General features: G+C 36.7%; 2 protein-coding genes across 4 annotated transcripts; one reads left to right on the top strand and one right to left on the bottom strand.

Moving 5' to 3' along the window:
- Positions 1-1220: 1220 nt before the first annotated feature.
- slc22a21 (solute carrier family 22 member 21) lies at positions 1221-10342 on the top strand. Of its 2 annotated transcripts, XM_010733477.3 has the most exons (10): positions 1228-1812; positions 2418-2521; positions 3025-3179; positions 3303-3474; positions 4131-4257; positions 5241-5338; positions 6296-6510; positions 6755-6937; positions 7624-7759; positions 8598-10342. In XM_010733477.3, the coding sequence occupies exons 1-10, from the start codon at positions 1414-1416 to the stop codon at positions 8689-8691; spliced, it is 1683 nt and encodes a 560-aa protein (XP_010731779.1). In that variant the 5' UTR covers positions 1228-1413; the 3' UTR covers positions 8692-10342. The 2 variants fall into 2 exon arrangements, 1 of the variants encoding a protein (XP_010731779.1); XR_003461431.1 differs by lacking the exon at positions 8598-10342 and having other exon boundaries at positions 1221-1812; positions 6296-6358; positions 7624-7727.
- Positions 10343-11543: 1201 nt separating this feature from the next.
- On the bottom strand, positions 11544-22166 carry LOC104921048 (solute carrier family 22 member 4). Of its 2 annotated transcripts, none has more exons than XM_027273236.1 (11): positions 21452-22166; positions 20762-20944; positions 17945-18048; positions 17369-17523; positions 17000-17171; positions 16092-16218; positions 14367-14464; positions 14002-14216; positions 13698-13793; positions 13453-13588; positions 11544-12992 (listed from the first exon to the last, which is right to left on the bottom strand). In XM_027273236.1, exons 1-11 carry the CDS (start codon positions 21656-21658, stop codon positions 12923-12925), a joined length of 1563 nt encoding a protein of 520 aa, XP_027129037.1. In that variant the 5' UTR covers positions 21659-22166; the 3' UTR covers positions 11544-12922. The 2 variants fall into 2 exon arrangements, with proteins under 2 accessions (XP_027129037.1, XP_010731782.1); XM_010733480.3 differs by having other exon boundaries at positions 11547-12992; positions 13698-13880; positions 21452-22163.
- Positions 22167-22267: the final 101 nt, after the last annotated feature.

Below are 22267 nucleotides of genomic sequence, written 5' to 3'. Positions count from 1 at the left end.
AAGTGCCCTCAAGACATGTAATAAATAGGAACAAACATCGTATAATTTAAAAACATCTAAATAGCTGTGTAACCCTGATTTTTATAACAGGGAGGTGTGTGTGTGTGTCAGACTGTTTTTTGGCTGGGACCAGCACATTTGTATGTACTGGTTGTCAGAGTCAAGAAATAGGGAGGTAACCTCAAGCCTGTCATCATCAGATTAATTTAATACTTTTTATTTTATGCATCTACGTGACCAAGATAAACAAACACCATCAGTGAGAGGATTGGCTATTTCTATGATTTGAAATGATTCTTATTGCCTACCACCAGGTTGGATTTGGTCGGATTGACTTGACACAGCTTGAACAATGCAATGAAAGCACTACTGCTTCTCTCCAGAGGGGCCACCAGAATCAAAAAAACAAAATAAAGTTCCTCATTGCTACTTTAAATATGTGCTTGTCTGCGTTGGACACGTTTCCAGTCTTTGTGCTAAGCTAAGCTGTTAACTGTAGTATCAATAATGTTTACCAGACAGACCTAAAGGTGGTATCCACCTTCTCTCATTGAGGATAACACTCTGCAGAAAGTGATAAATTCAAGTCTTGACTTTGGAACAGGGCCCCAACTGAGGACTGAAGGCTGCAGATTGGCTCGTGAGAGAGTTATGTCTCTTTCCTGTCACGTGTGCGTGTGAGGTAGAGAGGCTCAGGGACGTAGACAGAAGATCTTTATGACGTTGTTCCAAAGAAATGAATAAGCGCAGTGCTTTCTATTCTGACTTTGGACCAGAGATAATTTGTCACAGATCAAAGGGTACAGAGTGCATAAAAAAGTCTCACTCTCTTTAGTAATGATTGACTCTTCCACCACAGTCATTTGTGTTCTGATGCTCGCTCTTTGATACACCTGTCTGAATAAAAACTATATAATGACAGACTGATTGTACATAGTGTATACAGGGAAAAATATGCAGGAGTCAAATGTTGCTACATTAGATCACCAATCAAAAACACAAATAGACACTGGATATATGCCGCCCCACCCTGATGTATTATATATGAAATCTGTTGAATTCTGCTCCAATTTTCATTAAAAAGCTGATAACAGGAAGTAGATGGGCACACTATAAGCTATATTTCAAGTTTTTATCGTAGAATTATAATAAGGAATGGTAAATAAATGTACACATTTAACAGCATATTTTTTTTATTATTGTGTGGCACATTACATTAACTGTAACAAAGGACTAGTTAATCATTTCAGGAGGGATAGAAGACTTTTATGGGTTCAGGTCACATTTCGGGTTGTGCCTTTAAAGATCATTTGTGATGGGTGGGATGACTTTGACAAAACTAAAGCACTGTTTCTTTGTCATTTTCATTTACGTCTGCTCCACTCTGCGCGCATAGCAACCACCACCTACAACATGACCGACTATGAGACTGCAACCGCTTTCATCGGGGAATGGGGACCTTTCCAGCAGCAGTTGTTTTATCTCCTCGGTCTAAGCATCATCCCTAACGGTTTAACCGCCTTGTCCATCGTGTTCTTTGCCGACACGCCGCCTCACCGCTGCCTCATTCCCGAGCACATCAACCTCACCGCCGCATGGAGGAACAGCAGCATCCCGCTGGTGGTAGACACCAACAGCGGCGATTGGGTACCCAGCAAATGCTCCAGATACAAACTTGAAGATGTAGTGAGTTTCTCGGACAGAGGCTTGCTGCCCGGGGCTGATGTTAACCTGTCTAATGTGGCAACAGAAGGCTGCTTGCATGGGTGGGAGTACGACCGGAGTGTGTACACTTCTACCATCACTACTGAGGTTTGTGGATGGATGAAGGATGTATGATGGCTCAAAGAATAATGTGCTTCTTCTTTTAACACATCCTGAGGATAAGATTGAGTCACTAAAACATACATATACAAACATAAATACTTTGTAAAATATATATTCAGATATTATTTAAGTTTGTTGGGTGAGTTTTAATTAGGTAAAATCCATGACTAAAAAACGACATTTTATCTTGATCTTATACAGAAAACTAATTGCCTGAATATTTGCAGATATCACACACTGCAGTATATATATTTGTATACAAACGTATATTTCCTATACAAATGTAGGCTATAGATTTTTTTCTTGCATATGTCAAAAGTACAGACATCTTTCAGTGAAACAACACCATAAGATTAGGCTGTAAAAATGGAATTTCATAGAAAAAGAACAGTCTCAACAACATTTTAAATAATGACAACAAGTAGTACATTATTTTGATCATTTATTGAAACTAAGCTATTGTAAACCTAAACTATTGTCCCCCCCATTAGGGCTATACTTTTACCGGTGTTACTGTGTGCACTGTTTTTCTTGCTTCTTTCATTTACATTTACACTTTGTGTGTACTTGTTCTCTGTGTGTGTTTGCAGTGGGACCTGGTGTGTGATGACAGGTGGAAGAACCCATTGACCTCTTCTCTCTTCTTCTGTGGAGTTCTCACTGGCTCCTTTGTTTCGGGACAGCTGTCTGACAGGTTATGGACAAAAGATGAACTAGTTTTGTCAACATGTACACATTACTTAACACCTACTTGTGCCCAACTTATCTGGCTAAAATTCCATGCATACAGTATAGGCTAATTTGCACAAGTGTCCAAGTTGGCAACAAGTCTTTTGTACTGTTAATAAATAGCCTAGATCTTTATATTATTTAAATGTTAAGACTTAGAGTTAAGTCAGAGTAGCTGGAAGACGTCAGAGGCAAAAGCAGAAATTATTTCCTCCGTAAAATATGATCCAGTTTCACCAAAATAAGTGAAATATTTGGTGGCAAGTGACTTCCACATGATTATACGTCAGCGTTGCATGAAAATGATTTAAAATCGGTTTTATTTTATGGTGTAAAAGTTACAAAATGTTGCTTTAATAAGAGCAGTGAAAGTGAACCTTACAAGCTACAGTAAATGTTAGGTTAGGTTGACTTCCCCCATCTACACAGCATGCTTGGTCATTTACCTGTGCTTTGTGTCATTTTTAGGTATGGGAGAAAAAAAGTGTTACTTGCTACCATGGCACTCCACACACTGGTTATGTTAATCCAGGTCTTCTCTCAATCCTGGACCATGTTCTGCGCACTCTACTTTGTTGTCGGGTTGGCACAGATCTCCAATTATGTGGCTGCATTTGTGCTAGGTAACTATGTTCAGCTCATTGATTCTCAGATGTTTTTAGTTGCTAACTTGTTGATGATGATACAAAATACTCTGTAAACCCATGTGTTGTGTGTTTTGAATCTCCTTTTACTCTTGTGTTAAGGAACAGAGATATTAGGCCCACGTGTTCGGACAATTTTCTCCACTGCGGGTGTGTGTCTTTTCTTTGGTGCGGGCTACATGCTGTTGCCACTGTTTGCTTTCTTCATCCGAGACTGGAGGATGCTTCTCCTAGGCCTTACTGTGCCTGGCTTTCTCTATGTGCCTTTCTGGTGGTAGGTGGGTGTGTGTTTGTCTGTCTAGGTATTTTAACTGTTATATTCAATTATTATTAGTTAAATGTTGCATATTTGGCCATCTATGTCAAGATGCCATGCTGACAGGTGTACATGTTGTCTGGTAGAAATGCTTTCAGGAGACATATTTAGGTTTGTTTCACCTTTTGTCATAACTGATTTTTTTTCTGGCCAGGGATAACAGATGCAAATTAGCCATCTTGAATAAACTACACTCTGCACACCTGGCTACTTCCTCCTCTGTTCAATTGTTGCAAATGTTGTCTGTTTAAAGGACATTCAAAAAGATTACACATTACACAAATAACATTTAAAATGTAATGAAGATCAACCACTAATATAAACATGTTGTATTTTAAAGTTACGATCTGCAACATATTTCATATGAATAAATAACTAGAAGTTCATTGCAGTACTTTGTATTTCCAGTCTAACCACAACAGCATCAGTCTATAGCAACTTTATGTAGACTAAAGCTAGTGTAAGGAAGCATTTACTTTTACGGAATAAATTATTTGAGCATTACAAGGATTAACAATAAGTAAAAAAAGAAACACAGTTGTACTTTTGCTGCACAGTATGATTTCCTCTTCCAGCAGACTGAACCTCTGTCTCTCTGTTGTGTAATGAGGCAGGCTCATCCCAGAGTCTCCTCGGTGGCTGCTTTCACAGGGAAGAATAAAAGAGGCTGAGGCCATAATTAGAGATGCTGCTAAGAGGAACAACATCGAGCCCCCATCAGTCATCTTTAGTCCTTTGCAGGTGAGAACTAACTGAAAAACTCCTATGTTGCTGAAGTTATTGGGAAAATTTCGCTCCAATTTCCCTGTTCAGCGACCTTCTAAGAGTTTAGGTCATCATGGAATTACTTGTGTCTTACACTGTAGAAAATCATGAAATATTGTTCTTTTAACGTATTTTTCTGAAGGCAAATGTGCCCTTCTTTGCTTTTTTGCTCATTGAAAATAATCATTTAGGTTCCGAGGCAAAACAAAGCAAACCGACCAAAGTTTTAAATGTGTAGGAAGTGTTCATAACGTATGAGAGTTTAATTAAATTCAGTTTTATTTCAGTCTATTAAAGCACATTACTGAGAATAGGAAAGGTCAGTTTTCTACCTGCTCATTCTGGTTTTCTTGCAGACCAGCTTTCTCTTGACAGGTTTACTTCACAGGTTGGGACAAGAATAAACGTTTTATGGTGTATGATACATTGAGATGTAATCATTTACTATTCTGCACAAGTGAACACTCATCTGAATGGCACAGACAAAGACCTTGTCCAATGGATGTACATCGTTTCTGGAATAATTTGCCAATCTTCATCCATAGTTAACCCGAACCATGTGTTATGTGTAGACAAGGATTTTTGATGCAGTACTCTCTGCTAGACAAAGAATGGAATGCAAGCACTGCTTATAATTTACCTTGAACTTAGTTTGGCATTGCTGAACTGCAGTTTCTTCTCACTTATCAGATGATACATACACCACTAAATTTATCAATCTAGCTCCTGTTCCTAATTATTTTAAATAATTCTTTTTATTTTTGTCAACTACATTTTTCATTGCACATCAAACTTTTGGCTCCATTAATCCTGGCGTTTGGTTAGTACGTGTTCGTGTTGGTATGTGTTCTCCCAGCATGTGTCCATGTTTCACAAGCTTCTCTCTAATGACATTCCTTCCAGACTGATGGTTATGCTCTTTAAGTGTTTGTTGTTCCACGTGCTCTCCTGCTCCACAGACAGAACTTCAATCTGAGAAGAGGAAGGCACACAACATCTGTGACCTGCTTCGTTCTCGAAACATCCGCTGGATCTCTATCACGCTGTGGTTGGTCTGGTGAGTCCCTGCTGTCCCACCTGACCTCCACATTCACAGTGTGTTACAGTGAAGTGACCCTGCATGGACATACTGCATACATGTTGTTACACAACATACACAGCCTATTCATGCATCACCTTTGACCACATGTCAGCCCATTTCACTAACAACCGATAATGACCTGTCAGGTGCTGTGAAGCCTGCAACGAAGATCAAACTCAGGTTTTATGTAACTGCACAGTATGCCTGTGCTTTGCCTGTGCTCACTTCCTTGCTGTGTCTGAAAACAGATGCAGTTTGAGTTTTATTTGTAGCAGGTGGATAAACTCTAAGATGAATATCAGTTTACCTTTCTTGAAGGACTTGGTAACTTTAAATAATCAAGTAAACAAAGAGGATGCAAAGGCCAAAGGTTTTTCTGATCTAACGTGTGTCTTTACAGCTCAAGGGTTTTATTCATTTAGTCCAATTGAGCTCATGATAAATATATTCATGTGGCTTAGTGTGCAGCCAGATATATCTATAGTGTCTGCACCAGTTCTTAGAAATATCACAAAGGTTTGTTTTTTTGCTTAAGTCTTAATTCTGTGTAACAAATATTATAGTATCAGAGACAAAAACTAGGCATTCATTTAGTCATCTTTTCATCAGTCCAATGTCCACTTTTAGCATTGCTTTGCTCTCCATTAACCCCTGAGGTAAATATGTGACTCTTTAGCTGCTAAATGCTCCACTACAAGCTAACTGATAACTTTGACTGTTTGCTCTTTAGTGCTGTGCAGATGGTGCACAGTGGGCCTGCCTGCTGCTGCTAACCACAGCAGTAAAGATGCTGCCAGAAAACCAAAGCAATGAGCTGAAGGATGCTATATAATAAATATCTGACTACACAGTAGTGTTAGATAATAATAATAATAATAATAATAATAACAATAATAATAATAATCATCATCACCATCATCATCATTCCCACAGGAACTCCCTGACCATTGCCTACTTTGCCCTTTCCCTGAACACCGCAAACCTTCACGGCAACCGGTACTTCAACTGTTTCCTGTCGGCTGTGGTAGAGATGCCAGCCTACACATTGTCATGGGTTATGTTTCGCTGGTGGTCCAGACGACTGTGTCTTTTCTCATCACTCTTCATGGGAGGATTGTTTCTATTTTTTATACAGCTCATACCAGCAAGTATGACACTTAAATGAACAACTTGACATTTGATTAATATAGCTTTTGAATGCTGTTTATGTAAGATGATATCTCATTTATTATTTTCAAATGCAAGGCTTAGTTTAGTAGCACATGCAGATATACCATTTAACTTGAGACATTCTTATTTCAATTCAACAAGCAGAATTTGACTGAACGTTCAGCTCATTTAACTAATAACTCACATGTAACCTCTAACAATGTAATGCTTTATTCCCACCAGACCTGGTTTATCTAGCCATAACACTCGAGATGATGGGAAAGTTTGCAGTGACGACAGCCTTTTCTATCGTGTACGCATACACAGCTGAACTCTTTCCAACCGTACTGAGAAATACTGCTGTGGGAACCTGCTCTATGGCTTCCAGAGTAGGCAGCATCATTGCCCCATACTTCATTTACTTAAGTAAGGATGTTCTGGTCTTTGTTTTCAGTTTCACTTCACATATTCCAACATTTCTTTCTCTTTGCATCTTTCTGTTTGTTTAAGAGAAGTCAAAAAACAAAACCTCAAAGGGCCTGAATGTTCAAGAACCACAGGTTGTTCATACGCAGCAGAGAATTTGTGTTTTTTTGTAGTATTTAGAATGTTCCCAACAATAAGTGGTCCACATCATTTGTCTAAGTTGTCGCATCACCTTGTTTACCCCTCACATTAGTGATAACTTCTCTGATGACATGTCGTCGTCATGTTGATTTCTGACTTGGAAGACGTGTCCAGTATTTTTCGTCCAGTATGTCAATACTTACATTTTCCAGTGCATGGAAGTAAGTGAAATTATTTAGTGCACTGTGAAGAAAAGCTGTTTTTCTCCCATACAACTTGCAAGAAATCGAGAGGCTAACAAGAAGCTGGTGCCTCTACAGAGACAAAACAAGGACAACACCTGCTAGAACAAAAACAAAAAAGCAGGCTTGATTAGCACTCAGATCGGATAGACCAGTCCACTGAAAATCACAAAGCTTTCAGTTAAAATTTAGAAGTTTCTTTTAAGATTTCATGGATTGGAGTCTCTCCAACTTTTGTCTTTAACTGCACCATTGTAGCCATGGTTGTTTTTCACCGTCTCTTTCTTTGATGTGTTGCCACAGGAAGCTATTCCATTTCACTGCCTTACATCCTCATGGGATGCCTTACAGTTCTGTCTGGGTTGCTAAGTCTCCTGCTGCCGGAGAGCTATGGAATGCCTCTGCCTGACACCATCAGTCACATGCAACGCTTCCCTGGGTAAGACTACACCTCCCTGTCATGAAGTCCTAGAAACAAACATAGGTTTGGATTGGTCTTTAGTGTATTTTTTTGTACAAGATTTTGGAGATCTGACATTTTTTGTACAGATTATAAATTTAATCTTGAATTATAGTCTAGTCTAAATGTAACTTTATTTTAGGGTAACACTTCATTTGGATAGAACACCTACAGAGTTTTATCTAACTTTACTGTTTGCCCACACAGTCACAAAAACATTTGCCCCTTGACACTCTTAGAGCTCAGGTCAACTGACCACAAATAAATTAGTGACTGAAGCTGTTCAATAAGTAGGTACTGCCAGTGCAAATACTGCACTCATGGTTTCACGTAAAAAATATTTACGCACTAAAGCCACAATTATGCATAACCAGATAAAGGCAATCATCCCATTTTAAAAGGGAATAGTTTGACATTTTCAGAAATGCTTCATGGCTTTCTTGTTAAGTCGTTGAGGAGAAGATCAACACTACTTTGATTTTAGTGGTAGCAATCTTCTCATCAGACTTCCCTCCAGTAAAGCCAATACACTTATTTTCCAAAATGTCCAACTGTTCTTTTAAACTTTAATGAAATTACAGTGTAAAGACACTACATGGCACAAGTATGAATATTTAACTTAACATGTAAAGTATGTTCCAATGCTTGCACAACATTTTGTCAAACAACAAACTAATCATTGATTAACATTTAGTGACATTTGAGCCCTGGTTTCTTCATAAAATAAAGAAGTGTGCAACTTAAAACAGCCTGGGCAACACTGGTCTGTCTCTGTAAATCATTACTGTAACTGTGTCACTGTGTTTTTTTACTTTAGATGTTGTAAGAAGAAACCTTATGCACTCGCACACACTGAGGAAAAGGAAATCGCTGCTGAAATGTCTGATGAAAAGTCTCTGGCTGTCTCCTGAAAAAGGATAAATGGACAAACATCATGTCGGTCCATGTTGTCAGTTTTGCTTTGCGGCATGAAACTTAAATGAAACGGGAACAAGGAACATGACAGTTATTCAAATAATATAATGGTGCCTTCAAAACTGCAGTAATGTCAAAGTGTCATAATAAAATTAATTAAGTTCTGTGAAAATATCAAGTGGAGTACACGTAAAACAATTTGTTGTGTTCAATGTTCTATTACTGATTTAATATAGTCACACTTTGGGTTTTACAGCACCTTTAGCTTTACACTGATATTTTGTGTACATCTTTCAGGTTCATGTGCACTAAAATTATGGTATGTTCAACTACATGTTTGCTCTGTGTAAGTAAAGCAATTTCACTCCCTATGAAAAGGTCATGTAATGTCATTAAATGTACTTGTATTGATTGCCATTTATAGGAAATTTGAAAAGTAAGAAAGGTAATAGTAGGAATAAGACAACATTTATTAACAACTCATTCATTAAGTCATGCTTCAGACAATCAGAGTTGACTTTTGGAAAGCACCACAGGGTTTGAATATTCTTTTTGAGTGATGAATGACACTTGCTGTTAGGACTCTAGACAAACAAATGAACTGACCATGAACTGGGACATTCACTGTAAAGGGTTAGGTTTTTTTTCACGTCTCTCAGAGTGATGATGATGTTTTAATGATACTTACTAAACAAACCAAGCACATTAGACAGAGCTTAACATGCAAGATAAAAGTATGAGCAAAATAAACAAGAAAAAAGAAAGAAAACTAAAAAGAAATGAAATGAAAGAAAGGTACAATGATTAAGAACAGTTAAAGTGAAATTAGTAGATATGCAAGTACGCAGAATTTAAATTTCATTCTCTTTCTTACACATAAATGTATAATAATACCCTGAGTAAACACTTTATTAAGGTATTCCTATGCAATCCAGTATAATAGTACTGCAAATTGTTATCCAGAGCACTACTCATCACCAGAACAAGTAATCACATTATCTACTGTGTTACTGGTTAACATTCGCCCCCATGTGCTTCACTTGGAGGTTTGGGCCCAAGTAGTAGGAGTTCCTAATTCAGTGTATGCCTGCCAATTGTGTTTGTTGAATGCACAACCAAGCAGGAAGTTCTCCCCCTGCACCACCCATTCCCCCTACTCTGGTTTTTCAAATACACAGTATAAATGAGCAACTGTTAATGTTTGGTGACTGAAATGCTCAGACAGGATACTCACGACAGCAGACTTATAATGGCAGCTGTCCCCAGGATGCATCAAACCTCAGTATCTCCACGTTTCTTCACTCATGAAACTCTGGGAAGAACTTGCTCCTGTATCATAAAGAGAAACAGAAAGGTTCAGGTAGGATCACAAAAAAAAGGTGCATGCCATTTCTAACATTTCTCTAATGCACGAGCCTAGTTATTATTTCTGTCTCCTGATGAGAGCAAAATCATTCAATCAAAAACGTCTATAGCACACAGCAAGGTAAAACTAAATGAAAACAAAGGTTTTCTTGTTATGAGTACAACCTGCCACCAGGGGGGGAACTATTTCAGGGCTGGCAAGAAGATACAAAACTACAGAGATTTCCAGTCCAGTTAAATAGTAAGCAAAGAGATGCAGCCATAGACATATATACATAGACATAGACATATATACATAGACATATTTACATAGACATAGACATATATACATAGACATAGACATATATACATAGACGCCGCATTGAGCGCTGAATCGTACGTCGACGTCGCCGCCATATTGGATGTGGCAGATCTGCCCGTAAACTAATACAAGGAAATGGACTGAACTTCATAAAGCGCCTTTCTACAAAGTTCTTTAAGTTAATGTCTCTTATACACCCATTCACACACACACTAATATATCTGGGAAACAAACAGGCACCAAAAAACAACGTATGTAACTTTTAAAGTGATGATTATAAATGTTTACTCCTTATGTAAGCACCAAACCAACGTATGTATTTTTAAGTGTTTACAGCTACTAATGTGTGTAACACTGTTACTGTGATGATAAATATTGAAATATTTATATTTAACATTTAATCTGTGTCTATAATAACCAGTGACATGAGGGTTTTCTGAATAAAGCGTCTATGTGTATATGTATATATGTCTATGGATGCAGCATCAAGACTAAACATACACCCATAGATGAGAACAGGACCTGCACTTTGCCAGTCCAGAGCTCAGTGTCTGCACAAAAACAGAAGAGAAATGCATAATAGATGCACATGATGCAGATCATAAATAAAGACATTAGTGACAAAACTAAATAAAAGACATATTCAGGAACAATAACATATTATAAAAAATACAGATATCAAAAATATTCTACACTCCTAAACTAAAAGAACATTCGCAGCAAGTCTTAAAGTCATTGGTGTTGTTTGGTACCTAAGAGCTGTCCTGAGAAGAAGGATCGAAAAGGAACTCCCAGGAAAAAAAAAAACTGCCACTTCCACTGAGTATCCATGCATGAAAAAATGAACCAGAGGAAATGCATTTAAACTTTAAAAATAAAGTCGATAATTCACTTCACTTTTTGCTCTGTGGATCTTTTAACATTGTTTACCTTTAGTTTGAATTTATTTATTTGGAAGAAACAACTAAAAATAGTATAATGATGAGAAAATATTAGTACACTGAATTTAAAGGAATATGTCTCTCCATCACTGAAAAAACAAGGTGACTGAAACGTACAGATCCTTCAAACAACACAAATTATAAAAGTTAGTATTGAAACAAATTATAGCGTTTGTTTACACAGAAAATTGTGTCTATTGCTATTTTCCCCTTTAGTATGATAATTCATTCATCTTTCCTAAATGAATTTACTCAGGTTTTAAGTAACAGAATAATATCACTGGAATACCAATGAAGTCATACCAATCCCAATGAAGAGATATCAATCAAGTTATGAACCATCTAAAGTGTTCCACCTGCTCTCTTGACTCTATTCCACTAAATGTTGGCATATTATAGACACATTCTCACTGACTGGGATTTTCCACGTTAATTAATAAAAAGGAACTAGATTAATTTGTGATTAATTGCCAATCAAACATTTTCTTCCAGAGCAAAGTACCAGAAAAGTTATAGGCAAAACAATTGGTCTATTAGTGTCTATTAGAGTGTGCATTGTGGTCCAGCCAAGATTAATGAGTACTCAAATTATCTTTATTATTAGTTGCATTCAATGAAACTTATTTACCACAAAATAAAAAATAAAAAAAACAGACCGCTTTGCCTTCAGTCCATCTGCCAGCTCTCCACACCTGATGTACAACATTTGTTCAGCCATTCTCTGAACTCACAACCGTGAACTAGGAATGGATCTAAGATTATAGCTCCAGTATTACAGTACTCCAGTATTGGCATGGATGCAAAATACATAAAATGAAATGCAGTGCACAACCTAGGTTTTTTGTGTCACATCGAATCTTTAAGGGGCAACATACAAAGGCTTCCTTGAACTTGTGTTAGATTTCCACAACAAAAACACTGTTTATTCCCCAACAACCTTAAAACTTTTGCTTACATACTAGAACATTTATTTCTTTAAACAAAATACATTTTGAAACATGTTCATTTTTATGTCTATCACCTTAAACAGATTTAAAAGATTTTATGTTGTATACATGCAAATGTAAAAAAGAGACAAAAAGAAAGCAAAGTAAAAGAAAAAAAGTTTTTAAAAAGCAAGAGTGATGTTTTCAAGTCTATTAAAACATTATGTAACCTTTTTACCGCAAAACTGATTTTTGAATCATTTTGATTCTACACTGACTGGGAATCATGCCCATGTCTATATTTTTTGGGCTTTATTATTTAAGCTTTATTTGACAGAGACAGCTGAAGAGTGACTGGAAAGCAGGGACTGACACGCAGCAAAGGGACACAGTTTAGATTTGAACCCAGTGCAACAAGCACAGAGTCTTACATTACAATCCAACAATTGAGCACCAGTGCCCTGGAACTGGATCATATTTAAAACTTTAAATGGAACTTTTAAATGTTAATTTGTAAAATGAAATGCATTATGTTTTCTGGTCTCTATCTCTGATGTCCTCTGGCCTCCCCCCCCTCAACTCCTAATGTTGAACTAAAGGTAAACTTTAGAACTAAAATTCAAAAATCCTAATTCAATGTAAACAGTAGCAATGATATTTAAAACATGACCTACACCAGTAAAGCTCTAGATAATCATAAAGGACTATCCAGGAGGGACACTGGTATTGGGGTTTCTTTTCCGGTGATGCACGCACATTTTATTCTGTTATGAGGGGAAAAAAAAGAAAAAAAAACATTAGTTGTAGTGTTCTGCATAGAATACAGAGATATGAATATTTCTTCTGCCATCAACTTCATTATCATCATCACAAGAAGCTGCGTTCACTACAATGGTTGTTGTCACATTATCATATTCACTTAGATGATAGATGTTTTATATGTTTTAGTGAAGGACAACAGGACATCTACACAAAGAAAGGACCAGGTTTGTGATTTAGGTCCTTCACATATAGTAAATATATATTACAGTAAGTGTTAAAATAATCCTTCAACTTGCAAAAACGTGACATTTTTGCCACTTGACAAGAGAAGCTATGAATGTGTCACCTTTTCAGTTAATATGGTGAGCTCCTTGGCTAACAGTTGCTTACTTAAACATCCAGAAGTTACAGAGCAACATTATCATACATTTGGAGTCATGTTTCTGGCCATCTGCAGCCTACCTTTCTCTTTTATGCATCTGTTGCATAGTTTCAGGTAGAGGTCGTCCAAAACTCTCTGGGAGGAAGTAAGCGGCAAAGGCTGACGCAACAGCCAGAGTCCCCAATGTAATATAAGGTAGGTACTTGACATATACACCTAAGAAAGGAAAACGGTAAGTTTAGATTAGAGAAAGATCTGAGTGTGTGTATAGCTTACACACCAAGTGAAATCAGATTTAACGGCCCAGACTATACTCATCACTCACTCATGTTTAAGAAAAATGGTGTAATGCAGCATCCAAATCTGGCAGCTGTGGACATAATCCCTGTTGCTGTGTTCCTGAGTGGTGTTGGGTAAAGCTCTGCAGTGTAGGCAAACATCAGGGAGAAACCTGTGGTAATAGCATATTTAGCGAACATCTCCACTGCAATACACAGGTTTGGTAGATCTAAAGGATGAGAAAGATCATTTTTTAAATAAATAAAACATAATACAAACACATAAAAGTTTTGATCAAGCATCATGTTGCCACTTTTTCATCTAGGAAAACTTATTTTCTTCCTGCTTACTTTGAGGAACGGCCTGAATGACGAACAGTGGCACGGCTCCAAGGAGCAATGTACCAATGACGGAAACTCTTCGTGGAAGATATTGCAGAGCTAGCCAGCTGGAAATGTATGCTGGTATTTCCACAGTTGCTGAGATGAAACAACTGATGTAGGGGTCAGTATGAAGTCTGGCAGTGTTAAAGGACAGACCATAGTATCCAACAGTCATAGTAAACCTGGGCAAAACAAAGATGCAGACATACAGCGGAGATATTAATAGAAACAACATTCAGTGACACTTAATGTCTTTCATCCGACCGAAAAAGACATAATATAAATATTGTTGTGACTTATGAATCTCATTGTAGCTTTAAGGTGAGACTCACGACACAAAGCAGAGAATACATGTTGTGGTCCTGATGTCACTCTTCCTCAGCAGGTCTAAGACACTTACTCCTTTAGAGTTGGTCTTTCTCTCATTACCCTGCAAAATACAAAAATGACAGTTTCATTCTCTGTTTGTTGAGGTGTAAAAAGCAATGAAAACAACAATAAAGAGTGATTTCTCAGACAATATATAAATATGTCTGTAATATTCTCATAGTAGATGATGTTCTTGTGTTTTTACATGTATAAAATATCAAACTTGTTGGTTCATTGTGCTAAAAACTGGACTTTGTATTTTGTATCTCTTTATTTTTGTTTGAAATATGCCAAATGTTTAACCTGAGAATAAAATTACATTTAGATTTAACACTTTATAATGAGTACTTAGTACTATTAAGCATTAGTTAAGCATTAATATATACTGAATTCATCATTTATAATGCATGAATACTCATTAGTATGTAGTTTATAAACACAGTTACAAATGTTTTACTCATCATTGATAAGCACAGTAGTTATGGATTAGTAAATACTGAATTTATCATTTAAAAAGCATGTTTCTGACATAAATACTCATTAGTATATGGTTTATAATCAGTTATATGCTCTATATATTATGTCTTTCTCTTCTGTACTAATGGTTAGTGAGTGTGTTAGTAGATGTTTTATAAAAACTCACAAATTTCTAGTGGATGACCTATAAACAGTTAGTAATGCAGGAATTCATGAATGCAGTTACAAAGCACTTACTACTCATTAAAGTACTTTGTGTGAGCTCATCTAATGCGGGCACTATCTATGCCTTATAAAGCATTTACAAACAGTTATGGGAATAACAGCACTATAAATAACGGCGTTAGTAACGGTGTTACTTTTTTTAGTAATCTAATTGATTACTCTTCCCATCATTATGACGCTGTTATCGTTACTACCAATAATGCAGCGCGTTACTATGATTGAAGGCAGCTGTTTTTCATCAGACCAACTAGATCTCTAAGCAAAAAAATAATAAAAATTGAGACAGATAAGATATAGCCTATACTCAACACATAATAAAATAATAGAGGAGAATGAATTTTACGATGCAGATGTTTCTGATCAGTGCAGCTCAGATGAATGGACAGATGGACAACTCTTACCTAAATGGACGAGTCAGGCGGATGCGGGCCAAAAAGAAATTTTCACTTTTCTTGAAGATAGGATTTAGAATTACGTCAAATTGTGACACTGAAATATTTTCGGACTTTATTTTTTGATACAGAAAGATTTTATTTTTTTAAAACAAAAATTGTATTTGTCGTACTTAAACTTTAACTGTACTTATCAATGCTACTACTTTAACTATACTACTTATCAATACTACTACTTATACTACGTATCAGTGATGAGTAACACATTTGTAACTGTGTTTATAAACTACATACTAATGAGTATTTATGCGTTATGTTCCCCCCAATAACTAATTTTCCTTTTTTATAACATTTTTTTCCAATGTTCTCTTGAAATTGACAAGAGACACATTGTAAAGGAAATGTCTTATTTTTGACAAAAGAATTTCCTTAATAGATTTCTACCTGATGTTAACAATGGCATTTACTTCGTGTTGGATTTCTTCTCGCACAGTATTCAAGATATTTCTCTGACACATTGCCCATTGTGTTTCTTTGAGGGGGTTTAAGTTCTCGCGTTTAGTCCTGCATAAATTAGGTACCACGCTAACTTACCATATCAGCTTGAAAGATGTCCATCGGAGCCTGAACCTTGTTCCACTTAGCAGCCTTCCTCACTATGGCCTCTGCCTCCCCCACTCTTCCCTGAGAGAGCAGCCACCGAGGAGACTCTGGGACGAGCCTGTCTCATTAAACAGCAGATAAACAGACAGAGAGGTTCAATCTAGAGCAGAGAAGCATCAAAGACAGAGAATATGTTTTAATACCATTATTACACTTTATAATACTAATATAGAAGTTTAATTCTTGAATAATGAACGCAATGAAACTAAATTCATATATGTCTTAATATATACATGAATGCAAATTACAAGGCATTTATTTATTTGTTTTTGCCAACAAACTTTATAGGAAACTCTGCAACCTTTGATTTGTTAGCTTTGGCTCCTTTGTGATGAGCAGGTGTTTAAGTGAAATGTTGAGTTTATTAGTACTATTACATAAATCTTATTACTTGTTTCACATTAAGTTTGTTAGTAAAACTATCTAATTCAAATGGATGGAAATTTTCTATGCAATTGAAATACATAAGTGGCCTAAATATTTTTTTGAGTGCAGCAGTACACCAAAAACACAATAACACAATTCAAAAAATATTGGACATGCCCTCTAAGATAAAAAACAAACAAACATAACTATATACAGTATATTTAAAAATGAGGAATAAAATCATTTACAAATACAACAAGACACTACATAACTCAGCTTTGACCTGATTGTTTGGTACATTTGAAGGAAAGAAAGTCTACAGTCAGTCTCTTTGCTACGCAATACTACGCAACACTCTTAGGTCCCAGCTTAAAGATTTCTCATTACACAAAGACACTCCCCTGGAAAGAGACCAAAAAAACCCTATGACCTTAAGATCAACGTAAGATTTTGGAGCGAGTGCAATAACCTACCACCATAGGGGGAAAAAGACCAGGCAAGGCACAGACAAAACCAACAGGAGAGATTTCCAGTCCCTCAAAAAGTAGGCAGTGAGAGGCAGCATCATGTAGCCAATAGCAAAGGCTAAAGATGTGCCCAAAGATGCATATATTACACGCACATTGCCAATAAACAGCTCAGTACCTGCACACAGAGATAAAAAAAGGACAAAGAGAGGGACGTGGTGAACAAGTGAAAGGTAAATAGACATGTATTTTTTAAACAAACTTAGTTAATCGCATCTACATTTTTTCAAAATCTGATAAATGTGTAAAACTACTATATAATATAATATAATATAATATAATATAATATAATATATATTTATACAATGTTCATACCTAGCACTAAAGCAGATACAAAGTTGGACATCTGTCCCAAACCATTGATGAAGAGGAGGATGGTGAACATAGTCCATGAAACAGAGAAGACTTGAGCAAAGGTAAAAGCCATCTGAACTGCGATGGTTGCAAAAAGAATAGGTTTTCTTCCAAATCTATTGAGAGGCATTGAATAAAACAAGGAAAATTAATCATAGTCTTAGTATACAGAATATCATAAATATAATTTATATTTCATAGCTTTAACCTGAAAATATAACACCTGTGTGGGCATGCAGGGCCTTTCAGCTATAGCAATTATAATTTTGTTTTATATAGTAACTACAGATGTTCAACTGATGTAGTGGTGTAAAACGTGACAAATTTGCCTCTGGAATGCACTGGAGTAGAAATATAGTAAGTAGCACGAATGTATTGTACTTTAATTTAGGTATGTGAGCAATACAGTAATACCACTGTGTACCATACAATATAGCACCAACAAAAATGCAACACAATTTGATGTTTAATTACTTAATTTAAGCTCTTGTTGGATTACAGGTTTAAAAGCACCGCATGTATACTGTATATCACCACCTGTCTGCGAGTAGTCCTGAGAAGAAACATCCAAAAAGAACTCCCACGAAGAAAACTGTGGTGGTGAACGGCTCCTTCCACCGATCACTGCACACCAGGTCAAACTAGAAGATCCATGTTAGTGTTGATTTAAGACATTTATTATGTTCACTCAGCTGCTGCTCCGATATGATATATAAAACACCCAATCTCAGGTTCAATTACATGAAAATTAGAACAAGTCTGTAAGCTTGGCAAGCAATAAGAAAGCTATGGCGTGGTTCAAAAACATTGTCTTTACTGGCTCCAATATACAGTATAAAGTAGTAAGTTAATATAGCTTTATTCAGAATCAAGGCAGTTTCATTCACTGCCAGACTTCATAGATGGAACGTCTACTTCATGCAAGAGGCAAAAAATCAGATCTCAGTCAGGGGCATGCTGAGCCTAACTTTGCTAATATGATATTGAAGTATATCCCAATTTCATTCATTGTGTGAAATCTAAATAAAAACAGAATGCAATGATTTGCAAATCTCACAAACCTATATTCTGTTCCCAATAGAACCTAAACAACATATCATGTGTTGAAACTGAGACATTTTACCATTTCATGGAAAATATTACCTCATTTTGAAATTGATGGCAGCAATACATCTCAAAAAAGTTGAGATGCATTTGACAGTTAATTAGGTTTATTGGCAACAGGTCAGTAACATGACTAGGTATAGAAGGAGCATTTCAGAGAGGCAGAGTCTGGTAGGGGGTTGCATTAGTGATATGGCATGTGCAGCTTACACATCTGGAAAGGTGCCATCAATGCTGTACATAGAGGTTTTAGAGCAACATAATGCTCCCATCCAGACAACGTCTCTTTCAGGAAAGGCCTTGCATATTTCAGCAAGACAATGCTAAACCACATACTGCATCCTTCACAACGTCATGGCTTTGCAGGAGAAGAGTATGGGTGCTGAACCAGCCTGCCTGCAGTCCAGACCTTCCACCAATAGAAAACATGTGGTGTATCATAAAACCAAAAAATCCAGCAACAAAGGCCCAGGACTGTTGAGCAGCTGGAATTCTGCATCAGACAAGAAAGGGACAACATTCTTCTCCTAAAACTCCAGCAAGTGACCTTCTCACTTCGCAGATGTTTACAGACAGTTGTTAAGAGATGAGGGGATGCTACACAATGGTGAACATTGCTCTGTCCCACCTTTTTTGAGATGTGTTGCTGCCATCAATTTCAAAATGAGCTCATATTTTCCATGAAATGATAAAATGTCCCAGTTTCAACACCTGATATGCTGTTTATGTTCTATTGGGGATAAAATATGCCCCCCCCTATTAACTTATAATTTCATTTTTAATGTCTAGCTTGATGCTTAACCTCAGGTTTTGCTTCTTGATTTACCCAGTCCTTATATTAAAAAGGGTCACATTCAAAGAAGGCTGCTCAGGATTCTTAAATTTGCTACCTGGAAAAATATATTGCTCAGATGGATTGATAATACACTATCTACAATTCGCGGTTGGCATGAACTGATATTTGAGCTATAATTAATAGAATATCTAACATACAGATTTGAATGTAAAATTTATGTTTGTTTGGACTTGGACATCCTTCTTTAAATATGCTGGTAAAAGACTTACAGATATTGAATTAAATGATACAAGGCAATAAGGACAATTGGCTGACGTTACAAGGTGTGATATTGATTTATTTATTTTCTTTTGAAATGAACATTATTCTTTATTAGATTTTTTATTATTTATTGAGTGTGCCTGAAAGCGCACACTATATGTTATTTTGCCATATTTTTCTCCAGTAGTTTAATTGTTGCATTGTCAGATGTAATGGATCTGTGCATTTTTTTTATGTGTGTGTGGATGTGTATATGTATATAAACACACATAGATGCTATATCTTCCCATTTATACTTACAACAATTTATTTAAGTGAGTGTACAATTATCTCTTGAAGTATAGTGAAGAAAAAAAGGCCTTTCTGGTCCTGTTTGATTATAGTTCAACAATGAGGCTGGAATCCTTACATATTTCTTATGGTTAACAAATCCCACAAACGTCCTCGACTCTTTTCTTAATTATATGTGGGATGCGGAAGCTCTTTGCTTTCATACCAAATATGGACTACACAGGAAGTCTTCCTCTTTGGTGATACATACACCTCTACTAGTATTTTCCAATTCATTGTCCTTCCCTGAACTGTGTAAATGATGCATTAGATGCTAGCATCACATTACAGAGAAACATTTTCTTATTTCATTTTGTTGAACTGCAGAACTTGTTTTGTGCACTGCGGGTTACAAAGCGCACTCCCAAGTCAACAACAAAGGCATAAAAGACCTCAAGGCCCTGATCTCAACACATGCAAATACAAATCACGTGAGAAGCAAATACAGAGAGAGAAGTGCATTAATGACGGTTGGAGAAGCAGGTTGGATCAAAAAGAAGAGTTGCAGCAATTATTGTGTCAAAAGATTCAAGTTAATTATGGTAATTGTACAGCCATTGCATGGTACTGATAGGTCATAATAAGAAAGCTGACTGTAACATGATCCCAGTGGTTTTTCTGGTTCACTACTATGAACATTTTTTTTTTAACCCAGACAGATTAGAATGCTGTAGGGGAATGTCTTACCTTAAATAGACACACTATATAGAGAGAAAAAAAAGAGACAGTAAAGAAAGGATCGTATATAGTGCACATACTGTACAGAGACAGTAAGAGAAGACAAACAGAAGAGAAACAAACAGTCTATAGACAGTTTCTGAATATGACAACAGACTGTTTACACACACACACACACACACTACCTCTGTTACAATGGTGGATTGGTAGATGTCTTTGCTGTAGCTCCACCCATCCAGACAGCCCTCTTGCTCCAGGTCTGTGAGGTTGATGTCTCTGCTAGGAACAAGACCCTGAGCAGAGAGATTTCTGACCACATCCAGTCTGTATCTGCTGCATCTGCTCAGTTCCTGTTCCCCATTCACCACCTGATATACAAAATACAGAAAGGAAAAGTTATGATTTACACATTAATGATGTGATAGTGATAACTGTTTACCTATGGTAGGTCCTGCCTAGAATGTAGCTCTAGCAGTACTAGATTAATTTAGCTGTACTACTTTATTGGCTACTGTAGCAGTTGATTCTATACAGCAGAGAGTTGAACAGGCGTCATATCATATTTTTGCATAGTTGATATCTATTTCAGTAGACAAAATATTGAATATTTTATCCACTTTTGTATGCCCGTTTTCTCTATTACCAATTTAATCTAAATATTATTTGGAAACATCTTATATGATCACATTAAGAATTACATGCAACTGTCACTTACAATACAGTACTTAGTTGTTGTACGTTTGTCTCTATACATTTAATTTTAATTAACTGCGGCGCACCCGAAGTCTGAAATGTTTTACTCTCTTGCACAAACACAGATATAACTTTTATGCGTAAAAAAAGCAGCATATTTTGAGAAAAACTTGTAATCTCACCTTTATTGGTATAATACTTTTGTGCCAGTCTTCAGTCAGGTTGACATCAGGAACTGCGCAGTGGTGACTCGGCGTGTCAGCCAGGAAAACAAGGGTGAAGGCACCAAATCCATTAGGCACGATGGTAGCACAGAGCAGGAAGAAGACTACCTGTTGGAAACGTCCCCACTGACCCAGAAAAGCGATGGAGTCGATATAATCCGCCATAGTGAAAAGAATCCTTCTCTTTCTGGGCTTACTTCCATACACTGCCTCCGTGCCCAAACATGAACTGAACGCTATAGCATAAGAGACATTTCCTTAAAGCGCATACTGCGACGTGGCTCCAAGCGCACTTGGCACACAGGTAGGTAAAACCGGTAATCCAGCTGTACAGACTATATTTTCCATAGTCAAAATGGAAAAAAAAATTGACGTGAAAAAGCCATTCGATGAACTGTGAACAGGCAACCAACTTACATTGTTCATTGATGGGAGTTTACGTTTCCCTTGTGCTCTTAAATACAACATGGAGTTCCTCACCTGGATACCTGAAACACTATACTATCTTGATGTAATTATACACATGCTTTAAGACGTTTTTCGTATGTTGGTAGTGGAAACAGGATATGCTTTAAGTACGCAGTAAGTTACAGCTGCAGGGCATATGACTGTTTCACACGGATATGGAATGTTTCTAACTACGCCCACTTAACTAAGGTGCTGTTATTATGTACAGTATTGTCAATGTTTGGTATATTAACAAAACAAGTCATAACATGTTTTTCAGGCATTTTGGATCACATTACAGATTACCCAGAATTACAAGTGAATAAA

This window comes from Larimichthys crocea, chromosome XXII, assembly GCF_000972845.2.
Source record: "Larimichthys crocea isolate SSNF chromosome XXII, L_crocea_2.0, whole genome shotgun sequence".
Classification (NCBI taxonomy): domain Eukaryota; kingdom Metazoa; phylum Chordata; class Actinopteri; family Sciaenidae; genus Larimichthys; species Larimichthys crocea.
This window is presented reverse-complemented; position numbering and strand designations above follow the sequence as displayed.

What these genes read in the sequence shown, in the direction of transcription:
- LOC104921048 (XM_010733480.3), bottom strand. Translation starts at nt 21,658, where the DNA reads ATGGCGGATTATATCGACTCCATCGCTTTTCTGGGTCAGTGGGGACGT. An exon ending in GTCTTTTTCCCCCTATGGTG is followed by an intron (nt 16,219 to 16,999) that starts GTAGGTTATTGC and finishes TTAATGAGACAG; the next exon opens with GCTCGTCCCAGAGTCTCCTC. An exon ending in ACATCTTTCAAGCTGATATG is followed by an intron (nt 14,465 to 16,091) that starts GTAAGTTAGCGT and finishes TGTATTTTGCAG; the next exon opens with GGTAATGAGAGAAAGACCAA.
- slc22a21 (XM_010733477.3), top strand. Translation starts at nt 1,414, where the DNA reads ATGACCGACTATGAGACTGCAACCGCTTTCATCGGGGAATGGGGACCT. An exon ending in TCATCTTTAGTCCTTTGCAG is followed by an intron (nt 4,258 to 5,240) that starts GTGAGAACTAAC and finishes CCTGCTCCACAG; the next exon opens with ACAGAACTTCAATCTGAGAA. An exon ending in CCCATACTTCATTTACTTAA is followed by an intron (nt 6,938 to 7,623) that starts GTAAGGATGTTC and finishes GTGTTGCCACAG; the next exon opens with GAAGCTATTCCATTTCACTG.